The sequence below is a fragment of the Cebus imitator genome, unplaced genomic scaffold (assembly GCF_001604975.1).
Source record: "Cebus imitator isolate Cc_AM_T3 unplaced genomic scaffold, Cebus_imitator-1.0 Scaffold441, whole genome shotgun sequence".
Classification (NCBI taxonomy): Eukaryota; Metazoa; Chordata; class Mammalia; order Primates; family Cebidae; genus Cebus; species Cebus imitator.
The window spans coordinates 1,015,982-1,029,258 of NW_016107756.1; the positions used below are offsets into that span (position 1 = coordinate 1,015,982).

The 13,277-nt window shown below is 54.6% G+C and overlaps 1 protein-coding gene across 9 annotated transcripts in view; it reads right to left on the bottom strand.

The window, feature by feature from the left end:
* Positions 1-13,277, bottom strand: part of RPH3AL (rabphilin 3A like (without C2 domains)) — a 177,391-nt gene that overhangs the window by 117,354 nt on the left and 46,760 nt on the right. For 6 of the 9 annotated variants that reach the window (XM_037732117.1, XM_017510577.2, XM_017510578.2 and 3 more), the window contains exons 1-2: positions 11,633-11,804; positions 626-737 (exon numbers count right to left, since the gene is read on the bottom strand). In XM_037732117.1, coding sequence (XP_037588045.1) covers positions 626-737; positions 11,633-11,792 — 272 coding nt within the window. In that variant the 5' untranslated portion in view covers positions 11,793-11,804. Of the gene's footprint in view, positions 1-625; positions 738-11,632; positions 11,805-13,277 lie in introns of those variants that run through there. The other 3 variants (XM_017510584.2, XM_037732119.1, XM_017510583.2) reach the window with 1 other exon arrangement.

Below are 13,277 nucleotides of genomic sequence, written 5' to 3' on the forward strand. Positions count from 1 at the left end.
AAAAAAAAAAAAAAAAAAAGCAAGGACCCCCAAGGGAAGAAGCCAGAAGCCAGGAACTAGTGAGATTCTCAGGAGTGCGTGGGGAAGACCGGGGAACATCAGAGCTGACTGGTACTTCAGCCTGAGGGGCAGTCCTCATTCATTCAACAGACCTCTGTCCCCCCATCTGACAGTGCCAAGAGCGTGGCTATGGAGCGGGCATCGAGAGATCAAAGGCTCCTTGCCTGCCTTAAGGGGCTTGCGGTTCTAAGGCTCAGTGACAAGAGACAAGGCAATGAGGTGGTATGGGTTAGGCCCTGCAGCCTGATGTGAGAGAAAGAACACAGGCTTAGGAGTCAGCTGGACTGAGGTGTGGGTCACAGCCCTGCCACACACAAGCTAAGTGACGTGGGCAGGGAGCTCAGCCTCACCTTCCTCATCTGGGAAATGGGGATAAATTCTGCATGGCAGTTGAATGAGTGAATGGCCACGTTAAGTGTCCAGCTCAGGGCCAGGACTGTGGTGTGTCCGGCAGGCATGTCTCTCCAAACCTCTCTTTCTGGGCCCCTGGGAATGCATCTTGCTGTAGGCAGGAGAGAAGCAGGGAGGCAGGATGAGGGAAGCCCTGGGGCCCCGAGGTACTCACTTGGCACGCAGGGCCAGCTGCCGATCGTTGGGGCAGACCCACTGGTCATTCCCACTGCCGAAGATGGTGTCAGCCATGCTCAGGGCACCCGGCGGGGGGTGGGGAGTCGCATCTGGGATGAGGAGAGGGAAAAGAAAGAGTGAGCATCACTGGCTGGGGTACAGACGGCAGACAGGATCCCTGTGAACCCAGGCACGAGACACTTGGCCCTTCTACACCCTCTACACACTCTCCCACCAATGCCTGGACTCTCACTGTGAGAATCCCGGGCAAACCACTGTTCCCTCAAGCCTCCTTTTCAGAAAGCTCGTGGTTCTGGGAAGGGTGACGAGGCGGATTCTGTGGCTGAGTGACCAGAGTGAACGTGACTGGCAGAACACCAAAGCGTCAGCGTCAGAAATGAGAGAACAGACACATCCTTAGTAGTTTTCAACTCAGCCGGCCACCCCTGGAGGCCACCTGCTCCCTGCCCCTCCCAGTACAGCAGGGGCACACCAAGCACATCACCCAGCAGGAGGGCTGCCTGGGAAGCCCTACCCCGCTCCCAAACCTGGGGACCCAGTGCTCCTTCCCAGAGGTCCACACCGACAATCACAAAGCTCTCTAGGGCAGGGAAGAGATCTGGGGGTGGCAGCTGCAGCCACAATCACCAGCTGGCACCGTGCCAAGGGGTGCTATCCACAGACACTGTCATGAGCATGGCAGCCTGAGGACCCCACAGGGAGGCAACCCTGCCCCAGAACCCGATGGCTTCCCCCATGCACCGCCTGGCACAGCTACTTTCTCCTCGCCTCCAAGGGCAGGATCTCCTTTGGTTCTCTGCTCTGAGGACACCGTGCGTGCATTCCGGAGGAAGTGTGCGATGAGGCTGGGGTATCTCAATGCCAGGGCAAGGACGAGGGGCTCTCCTGAGTCATCCACACTCCCCCGGTCTAATCCCAGCTAGACCAGTGCTTCTCAAACTCAGGATCCCTTTACACTCTTAAAATATATCCAGGCTCAAAATCCATTTGACACTTCCTCAAAATGTTGAACACAGACTTGTCGTATGACCCAGAAACTCTACTCCTAATCACACACACAAGAGTACCGAAAACACATGTCCTCACCAAAACCTGGACACAGATGTTCTTAGCAGCATGATTCATAACAGCCAAAAAGCAGAAACAACCAAAATACCCATCAACTGATGAATGAGAAGAATGTGCCGTATCCATACAATGGAATATGAATTGGCTGTAAAAAGGAATGAAGTGCTTATATCAGCTGAAACTGGATGAACCTTTCAAACATGCTAAGAAAAGCCAGTCACAAAAGACCACGAACTGTGTGAACCCATTTATATATGACAGGCCCAGAATCACAAATCTAGAGGCAGAAAGTGATAAGTGGCTGTTGGGGTTGCAGGAAGAGGGAAGAGAATGCCCACGGGCTCAGGACTTCTTTTTGGGCTGATAAAATGTCCTGGCATTAGACAGTGGTGATGGTTACACAATTTTGTGAATATACGAAAACCACTCAATTGTACCCTTTCAAAGTGGGAATGTTATGGTGTATGAATTACAACTTCAGCACAAATACAGACCATGAAAATAAAAATGAATTACAACTCATTCATAGCCCAGACACGGTGGCTCATACCTATAATCTCAGCACCTTGGGAGGCCAAAGTGGGCAGATCACTTGAGCCCAGGAGTTTGAAACCAGCCTGGGAAAGATGGTGAAACCCTGTCTCAACAAAAAGAACAAAAATTAGCTGGGTGTGGTTCATGCCTGTGCTGCCAGCTACTCCAGAAGCTGAGGCGGGAGATGGTCTAAGCCCAGGACGTTGAGGCTGCGGTGAGCCATGATTTTGCCACTGTAATTCAGCCAAGGTGACAGAGCAAGACTCTGTCTCAAAACAACAACAAAATGCTATAAAAAATTACTGAGGTCAGACATGGTGGCTCAGGCCTATAATCCCATCATTTTGGGAGGCCAAGGTGGGAGGATTGCTTGGGGGTCAGGAGTTCAAGACCAGCCTGGCCAATGTGGTCAAACTCTGCCTCTATTAAAAATATAAAACAATCAGCTGGGCAGGGTGCTGGGCACCTGTAATCCCAGTTGCTCAGGAGGCTAACACAGGAGAATCACTTGAACCTGGGAGGCAAAGGCTACAGTGAGCCAAGATCGAACCACCACACACCAACCAGGGCAACAAGGACTAGACCCGGTCAAAAAAAAAAAAAAAAAAAGATTCTTGAGGACTCCAAAACACGTGAGCCATGACCATTGAGAGTCATCATACTGAAATTAAAACTGAGAAAATCTTTAAAACTTTGTTAATTCACTAAAAATAATAAACCCATTAATGATCACATAATTTACAGTTTATGAAAAACTACACTTAAAAAACAATTAGACAAATGACATTGTTTTACATTTTTACAACTCCCTTTAATGTTTGGCTTCACAATAGAACGGCTGGATATTCACACGTGACCTTTCACTCCAGCGTTTGTGATGGGTTGTTCGTTGAAGTGATCCAGGACATCCAGACCCTCACAAACATGCATGATGGCTGAGGAAAGGAGGGCTTTTTTTTACTTTCCAGGAAATTGTAAATATTTTTCTTTGATATTGCACCAAAACTCTACAGATGTTCATTTCTTAAACATTAGTTCCAGTGTGGCAGCTGAAACCACATCAATGAACTTCTCCTTTTCTGTATATTTGTGAGAGGATGAAACAAGAGTCCTATTCTTCTTACGAAAACACTTTTGACCCTGTGGTCTCCGGCGGGGCGTTGGGAGACCCCGAGAGGCCTGGGGCCCGCTTTGAGAACCGCCTTTCTCGGCCAGTGTCAGCCATTTCCATCACGACCAGCAGGGGCAGGGCGCGACCGCCAGCACCTGGCCACACGGGGGCTCAGGCCACCACCTCGACCACATGGTCCCTCCACCCCACCTGCTCTTCCAGATTAGACCCAACACTCCCAGGGGGCTGCCTCGGGGATGGGACCTGGGCAGCCCCAGGCCCCAAATAGCCAAGTGTGGAAACCCCATGGCCAGGCCCAGACCTGGGGAGGCCTGAGGTGCCCAACCACCGGGACCTCCTCAGAGGCAGGCTCAATCTCCTCCCGAATGAGGCTGATGGGCGAACAAGGAAAGACAGGGTCAGGCATGACACACTCCTCAAACAACTTTAATCAGGCCTCTCCCAGCCTTTCAGTGACAATGCTTTGCTTTGTTTTTTTAAATCTTCAGTTATCTTGTGCATAGCAGTCACACCATTCCACATGGGTGTGAAAAGCATTATTCTGTTCAAAATAAACATTTAAAATATACTACAGGCCGAACGCGGTGGCTTACGCCTGTAATCCCAACACTTTGGGAGGCTGAGGTAGGCAGGTCACTTGAGCTCAGGAGTTTGAGACCAGCCTGGGCAACATGGTGAAACCCCGTCTCCACTAAAAATACAAACATTATCTGGGTGTGGTGGTGCACAACTGTAGTCCCAGCTACGTGGGAGGCTGAGGCAGGAGAATCGCTTGAACCCGGGAGGTGGAAGTTGCAGTGAGCTGAGATCACACCGCTGCACTCCAGTCTGGCGACAGACTGAGGCTCCGTCTCAAAACAACAACAAAAAAGATCTGTAAAGCTTTAGCTCCTCTGTAAACTTACTAGAAGTCCAGGAACAAGTCAACTGTCTTCCTGGGCCTCAGTTTCCTCACTGGCACCCGACAGAGCTGTCAGACAGGCTGGAGCGACGGCCTCGTGCAATTCCAAAGCCTGGTTCTGACTCTGCTGAGTTATGTGAGGGCAGGGAGGCTGCTGGCTGCTCTCACGTGGGAGGCGGGAACTGAGCCCCTCCCAGCCCAGTCCACAGGACAGAGAGGAAGAGGCCACAGGAACTGCGTCCCCCACATCCCCGCCTTTCTCACTGCTTTCAGGGTAGAGGCGCCACAGAGCCACATGCTGCAGAGAGGTCAAGGGAGGTGGAAGGGTGTCGCCTCTGGGGCGGGGGCCGTGGGCAGTGGCAGGGCAGGTTCATCACGGACAGCAAGTTTGTGGCTGACCTGAGAAAAGGTCAGAAATGAGAACCTGGAGGATTCAGGCCCCGGCTCTGGCACGGCCATGATAACCTCACCCTGGCCGTGGCTGGCACACCAGAAGGTACAGCTGTCCTTCACTCGAACAAAGCAACTCGGGACCGAGGGCGGAGAGGAAGGGCGACTCGAGAGGCACATTTTAGGAAACTGATGATGCAGCTGGCTGTGGTTCTCCAAAGCTCTTCAGCCTGACTGCCGCCAGCTCCCGACTCGGCAGCAGGGAGGGCCTCCCCAGCTGATCTCCTGGCCCAGCACCCCCTTTACCCATGGGCAAAATGTGCTCCCACCACCCAGCACTCACTTGGGCTTGGAGGGCAGGGAGTCTGGCCCATTCTCTCTTAAGAGTAGGGTCCTGAAAACCCCAAAGAGCAGTGCCACGTGTGCTCAACAGAGACTGTGCCCTTGTGTTTCTATGCGGCCACTTGTCCTGGGCAAAAATCAGACTGACGAGGGAACACAATAGGGCCTTAGAGAAGGTGAGAGGAAAAGCAGGGAAGCAAACCCCCAAATTCAGGAGGGGAGGATGGAGGTGGCCTGGAGGGAGCCGGGGCAGGAGGTTGTGCAGACAGAGCTGGTGGAGCCCCAGCCACTTCCTCAGTAAACTAGAGAAGTGATCCCTGGGGCCAGGTCTGTCTCTGAGGTCCCCCAGCTGGGACAGGCAAGAGGCTAGAGAAGGGTTGCGTATTTGTATGTGTGTGCGTGTGTGTGTACACACGGGCGTGACAGGTAAGCAGTTGAAGGAGAAGGGTGTGTGTGTGTGTGTGCACATGAGGGGTTGCGTGTGTGTGTGTGTGTACACATGGGCGTGACAGGTAAGCAGTTGAAGAAGGGTGTGTGTGTGTGTGCACATGAGGGGTTGCGTGTGTGTGTGTGCACACGCAACAGGTAAAAGGTTGAAGGAGAAGGGGATGTGTGTGTGTACATGAAGGGGGCTGTGCGTGCACGAGGGATTGCGTGTGTGTGTGGTGCGCACGCACGCAACAGGTAAGAGGCTGAAGAAGGGGTATGTGTGTGTACATAAAGGGGGGGTGTGTGCACATGAAGGGTTGTGTGTGTGTGGCGTGTGTGTACGTGTATGTGTACCTGAGCATTTTCAATGAGCACACACAGGGAAGGCAGGCCCCTTATGGGGAGAGTGGGCATTCCACCCAGGAACCAGATAGTCCTCAGTTCTGTTGACATTAAATTTCCATTTCTTCTTCCCCACTGGACTGTGGGCTCCCTGGAGGGTCCCTACATCCTCCTCCTGCCCTCCCTCCCTGATGCCCAGCACAGGGCCTGCTGCAAAGCAGGTGCTCGGAACATCCATTTAATTCAACTGCATTTCATCAGAGATGGCCCTTCCCAGACAAGGCAGAATTCGGAAGACAACGCAGACGTGCTCTGAACCGACAGCGAGGCTCTAACCACGCTCTGCGACTTGTTGACTCAGAGGCAGTTTGTTCCTGCAGGTTCCCTACGGGTAGTCACCCTGGCGGCAGCTCCACCATCGAACAACCGAGTCCACTCTCTGCTGAGAGGCTGATGCCCCCAGGAGCCTCCTCTGGGAAGCTGAGACCTCCGGGTGCCGCCTGGACCCGCCGGGTGAGACAAGCTGAGCGGAGGCTGCACTCGGGCCGGCCGCCAGGCAGGCAGATGCTCCCAGCCCTTCGTAAAACCCCACAGTTTGGGGACTAGGGGGCCCCAGGAGAATAGGGGAGGGAACTGGAGTTGCCTGGTGATAATTTCCTGAGAAAATTCCTAGGGGACAGAGGTTCGTCAGCCCCAGACAACTTTCTGAGACAGACGTGTAAAAGCAGCCCCTTCTTCCAGGGGTCCACTTCTCTCTCTAAAGTCAGAGGCTCGCCCTGGGCGTTAGTTACGGCAGACAAACGCCGCAGCCACCGTCATTACGCACCCTCATGCAGTCTTCCCAGGTGCTGTAGGATATTGCATCATAGAGAGAAAATGAAAACACACCTGACGTTGGCTGCCAGCCACCCCCCATGGCGACTCTGAACGTCTTAACGCAGCACCTTCCAGTTTTTCCCAGGTATTTTTGTACACATTTTAAATACAAGTGGGTTCGTATCACATACACTGCTTGCTGGCTTCTTAACCACAGTGTACTTTCCCACATTATTCAAGTTCTTTAAAAATACGATTTTGAACTGTAACTTCGTATTCTGAATGTACTATATTTCACCGTTTTCCTGTTTGGGAGCACATAGACTGTCTCGTTTTGCACTATTATATGCGACACTAAGATGGATATCCTGGGAAATAAATCTCTGATGGCTTCCTTAGGATGAACCCCCAAGAGAGAAATGCAGTGCATTTTTAAGTGTATTTTTGGGGTACGTTTTCACAGTCATATGCTCACAGCCGCTCAGAGCTGTCAGCCTGCTCCCTCCATCTAAAATTGTCCACCACGAAGATTCTGCCAGAGGCAGCTGTGTCTTGGCAGCCTAATGTGGATTTGGTATTTTCAAACTCAGAACTCAAAGATGGAAAAACCTATCTGTAGATCTCCAATTAGATGGTTTCAATAATGTAGACGATCCTCAAAAAAAAAAAAAAAAAACATGGGCCTTTTCTTTGCAAACAGATAGTTGCATCTCCTTGAAGGCGTCTATCTCCTTCACAGCCTGCGTGGGCTCAGAAGCAGGGAAAGCCAGCACTGGCTGTAGGGCCCTGAGTTACCCCGTGGCTGGGGCCGGTCATATGGTGCCCCTCCAGCAGAATGCTATTCTCTGTCCCGGAAACTTGGAGCTCACTCCCATAAGTGCTAGAAAGCAGCACAGAGAGTCGTCACTCCAGGAAAACTGCTGCTTGACCATGACCTTCCAAAACCCACAGCAGCCGCAGCACAGTGTAAGAAACGCCAGCCGCCTGCCCTGTATCACACTGAAAATCGCGTCTGAGAGCAAAACCACCTGCCCTTAGAGAAGCCGGGCAACCGCCCACGGAGTCTCCAACCCACCACCTCAGTGGGACGGGGACAAAGCCACCACCCCAGCAGGGGCAGCTCCTTCTCCCCACACCTCCTCCCCAGGGCCGTGATGGCTCCCAACCTCACGCCCTGGCACTTTCACCTCCTTGATCTTATTTCAAGGACACGTTCATGATAGAACTGGGTCTTCGGACTCCCTAGGGTGTGGCATGAATGAGCGTGCTTTCATCCAGCCCGGGGTTCGACCCATGGTGAGAGCGGCCAGCAGACCCCAGCTCCTGAGACCAGAGGATTTGCTTGGCTGGGGTCTGCCTTGAAGTCACGAGTGTGACCCCATGAGAGACCCCCAGAGAAATGCATTCGCAAGAGCATGGCCACACTGTGACCCCCAAGCGCCTGTGACAAAGAAAGCCCAGGTACGAGGGTGCAGGCGTCCAGAACAGACCATCTCTACGGGGAGAATAAACGATCAGGGAGAACGGTGGGAAAGAGATGGGGGACACAGGGCTGGAGGAGGACGCTGTGCTGGGGAGGGATGCCCACACACAAAGCCAATACGCCACCAGCAGCTGCAGGATGCCAGGTTCTGTCAGCCGCAGAGGGCCCAGGCATGTCTTCCACGTGAGGGGCAGTGGGTGTCCTCTGACCACCAAACCACCATGCTGAGAATGAAACGCACGGCCCGGCCAAGAGTGGCAGAACGTCCCGGCTGGCCGTGAACTTGAGAGGGGTAATAAACGGCGGTCGTAAGCCCCCATGTTTGGGTAGGTGTGCCTGTCATGCGTGTTATCATAGCAATATTTAACCCACACAAATGGCAACTGGCAGATAAAATCCCAAGCCTGACTTCAGTGTCCAGACAAACCCCTTTCCAGAACTATTCAGAGTTTGATTTTCCACTTGTGGTGGAAAGGCCAAAAGACCAGGCAAGGGAGGCAAACAGGAGACAGGAGAGGCAAGCAAAACCCACCCCTCCCTTCCCCATCACTCCCAGGTACCAGAGGAAGTGCCTGCAGAGAGGGCTAGGAGGGCCAGGAGGTGTCGCAGGTGGCCTCTGCAGGGCTGGAAGAGAGGCTTCATCCCAAGTGCCAAATCTGAGCTGGTGTCCAGAGGGCTGGGTGGAAAAGGGGTTGGGGCCCGCCCCAGCCTCCATAGAAAGGGACGCTGTGATCCGTCTGTCGGGTCTGTCCCGGGCGTGGAAGGAGAGTGGCTGCACATTTGCGGCTGCCGAGTTTGCCATCCCCAGATGTGGCACTGTGCCTAGGCCAGGGAGACCGAGGTCGGGGGGAGATGGGGTTTAAAGGAGGGAAAAGCAGCTGGAACAAATGTGAAAGAGTACCTGCCACCAAGCCAGCGCTCCCCGGGCCTCGAGGACACCATGCAGGGGCCCTCCACTCAACACCAGGGAATTAACATCCCAGGGAACCCTTAGCAACGGCGCTGACATCTGCTCTGTTACTACGATACGGGAAACACAAGAACAGCGAGATAAGGTGAGCCAGGCATCAACGTCTCCTCCACCTGTCAGGCTGCTGGGAGGATATAAGACTCAGAGAGGGAGCCTCAAAGGCCTGTCTGAACCCAAGGGAGCCACTTGCTAGAAGCTTCGCAGGCTGATCACGCACCAAGAGGGCAAGAGTGGATTCCAGAGTTGAAGCCAGAGCCCAGGGAAGCCAGTGTCTTGACACACAACCCCCAAACGCCATGTCCCCGGCACCTGCCAGGTGTGCCTGCTTGGGATGGCCCCTCCTCCCAGCTCACCTGCCTCGGAACCTGCTGGGGCTCCCCCTCGAGCCGTCATGTGCAGCCATAGGTTACCCTGACAGCCTAGGCCGGGCTGTGTGAGTCTGCTGCTCAAAAACCTTCAGCGGCTCCCACGACTAAGGAGAAAAGCCTGAGCTGCCCTCCAGGCCGGGGATGACCTGCCACAGACCACCCTTCCGCTCTGCAGCCACCTCACCCTCTGCACAACTGCGGTTCCGGTCACCAGGACCTTGACGCATCCCAGCGGCCCAGCCTCATCTCCTGCACCCTCTCACCCGGATGGCCAGAGCCCAGCACCACCTCCCCTGGGGATTCTCTGGCTCCTCCCATCTGGCTCCCATTCAGATGGAACCCACCTCCCTCCCATCAGCATTTCACTCTGCCGGCCTCCCAGGGGGTCTTCCCGTATTACCCCAATGCCCAGATGTGGCGAGTGTCCAGTGCACCTTCAGAATCTAATGTTAACTATCGAGGAGTCTGCCACTCACTGGAACTATGCACATCCATTACGCACCAATGATGTTTTTTGAGACAGGGTCTTGCTCTCTTGCCCAGGCTGGAGTGCAGTGGTGCTGTCACAGCTCGCTGCAGCCTCCAACTCCTTCCTGGTCTCAAGTGATCCTTGCATCAGCCTCCCAGGTCGCTAGGACTACAGGCTTGTGCCATCACACCTGGTGAATGTTTTAATTTTTTGGTAGAGACAGGGTCTCGCTCTGTTGTCCAGGCTGGTCTTGAACTCCTGGGCTCAAATGATCCTCTTGCCTCGGCCTCCCAAGTAGCTGGGACTACAGGAGTGCCCCACCACACCCAGCCTGCCAGTAACATTTTGTTTCAAAAAGTGCCTCACAGAATAACGCCTCGCCTCGCTGGTCTGGAATTCAAGGGCCAACAGTGTGAAGTCCTCACTTCCTGCAACTGCTCCTTTCTCCCCGCCACACATGCACTCTCTGAGGACCCCCAGCCCCTGCTAAGGCTCCTGCAGCCTTACTTGTCTGTGACCTTGCGTAGCAGCAACCCTGGGCCCATGCCACCCAGGACCCCTCCAAAGCACACGCGCTGGGTGCTGACGAGGCACCAGACCCACACCCAGCAGCTCCGTCTCACTGTCCGGGCAGGGGTGTTTTTCTCTGTACCCTCACATGGCCTCTTCTGGGGTCCACGTAGGAAGTGTCACTCACTCCTGTGGATCTTTTTTAGCCTAGGAAAGTAAATCCTTGGACATCTTTAATGACCAAAACCTCCCACTCCAGTGGCCCCCAAATCCCTGCCCGTCTCTTCATCTAACTGATACTGTTCTCTCAGTCTCAGGCAGAAATGCTCTGCAAAGCCGCCAATCCAAATGAGATGTGAAATCACCTACTTCTCCCCCAGCATCTCAAGTGCCAGCCCTCGGACTTAACAGCCACAGCTCTGCCTACATGTCCCCAGAGGCACAGCTTGCTCGTGTCTTTTCTGAAAGGCCTGACATAGGGCAGGCAGAACTCTTGTATCAAGGCCATCATAGGGCTGACAGCAGCAACAGCACAGTAACCTGGCTGGGCGCAGAGGCTCACACCTGTATCCCAGCACTTCAGGAAGCTGAGATGGGAGGATTGTTTGAGCCCAGGAGTTCAAGACCAGCCTGGGCAACATAGCAAGACCCCATCTCTACAAAAAAATTTAGAATTTAGCCGGGTGTGGTGGCACGCAACTGTAGTTCCAGCTGCTCAGGAGGCTGAGGCAGAAGGATCACTTGAGCCCAGGAGACGGAGGCTGCAGGGAGCCATGATGGCGCCACCATACTCCAGCCTGGGCAACAGAGCAAGACCCTGTCTCAAAAAAAATCTTACAGGGTTACCACACACACACACACGTGCACACACAGAAAAAAAAAGAGGAAATGGAATTCTAACAGCGCAAAGGTAACCAGAATAACACATAGGCGCCTGTGGCCCCTGGGCTCTCTGCTCAGAAAACGCCCGAGTCCTCCCAGGGCTGCCAGGCACCCGGCTTGGGATGAGCCATGTCCAGCGTTAATACTATTTGTCTTATAATGCAGAGATGCAGGCCTGCTTCCATTTACGTGATTTATGTGGGTCTGGAAAGTCCCAGGCAGGCGGAATCTTTGCAGAGGAAACCTGATTTCAGCTCCCAACTGGGAGCTGCTTGTTGAAGGAGCCCAGAAGCAGCCTCTCCATGAGGCAGAGAAGCTTCTGGGGAAAGAAGGCCCACCCCTCCTCACCTGCTGAGAAAAGTCCCAGGCCTCGGGTGTGCAGAGGGTAGTGCTCCAGGTCCCGGGGGCGGCCTCCTGCACCACTGCCTCCCCCAGCGGCCTCCGTGCGGCCCAGCCCAGGCTCCAGCCCCAGGTGGCTCTCCACGGGCCCTGCTGGGCTCTCCTCCATCCTTTCTCCGCCCACCTCACCAGAGCCAGGGTTTGCTTACAGCTGGTAGCCAAGGCAATCCCCGGCTGACCTCACCTGCTATCTGCGGGCCAGCTGTCCCCTCTTGCTCACAAAAACACAAACAGATGTTTCTCTTGCAACTCCAGGGTGAGGCACTGGCCTTCCTGGGAACCAGCTGTCCAGGTCTCTGCACACTCCCCCTTCTCCTGGCAGAGGCTAAGACCCCAAACAAGTGGGGGTGCCCATAAAGGTGCCGGCTGAGGGCTCAGCCAACAAGGAGGGGCCACCCCAGAACACAGCCTGGTACAGAGAAGACAGGCAGGAGAAAGGCTCAGACAGAACCCCTGGCAATGAGCTGGGAGTTTTCAGGGCTTCTAGGAGAACCTCACAAATTAACAAATGTCCCTGCACTTGCTCAGCCTGACCCTGCACTCCCAAACCAGGAGAGGAAGAAGCCGCCTTCATGGGTGCTGCCCACCTGCCGGGTGCCCGCCACTGGCTGGCCAACTGGAATCATCACAAGCCCAAGAGGATGAGGCAACCGTCACTCCTTCCAGAAGCAAAGAGAAGAAACCAGCTCGAGAGGTGCAGCCACCTGCTCAAGGCCCCAAAAGCTGGTACCAGGTGCCCTGTTTGGCCCAGCCAAGCTGGGCTGAGCCCAGGTGCTTTCCATTCCCCTCTGCCTCCCAGGCACCCCAGCTGCAGGCATGGTGCCTAATGACAGCAACAAGCCGGGGGTATTCTCCAAGCACCTGCCATGTACCCAGCAGCTGGAAGTGCAGCATCCAAGGAGTTCCCAGAAACTGAGTCATGCAGTGATTGGCCACACTGGGAGTTCTGGGAAGAACTGGGCCGGGGCAGCCTGGAGGGTGTTGTAGAGGAGACGGGCAGGATTCTGAGAGCAGGCAGGGGCCAGGATAGAGGGGCAGGGCCTGTGAGGCCTCGGTCACCAGCCTCCAGTGCCCCTTTGGCCCCACCCTAGGCCTGCAGAGCACCGAGGCACAAAGGAACTGCTGTCTGAGGCCTGGGGCATTCCCAAAGACAACCATGCTGCCCACCATACCGAACCAGGTGATCACCCAGACCTCCCAGTCACCCCACAGCCCTAAGGTGTCCCCCTGGCTCCAGGTTCCCCAGCTCAGACCCGGCCAATCCTGACACCAGACAGACTCTCCAAAGGCCCCGTTCCACCCAGACACCTCCAACTCAAGCCCAGGGTCCCCACCTGGGAGTTCATGGCAAACCACAGGCTCTGCGCTGCCTGCCAAAATCTGTCTTCAAACAAACAGAAACACTTGGCATCATAGATTGTGCCCAGACCCAGGTGCCCCCATATCCAAACTCACAACCCCAGACCCAGGCCTCCCCATACTGACACTCATTACAACAGACCCAGGCCTCCCCACACACTCACTATCCTGGACCCAGACCTCCACATCCACACTCACAACCCCAGACCCAGACCTCCACATCCACACTCACGAC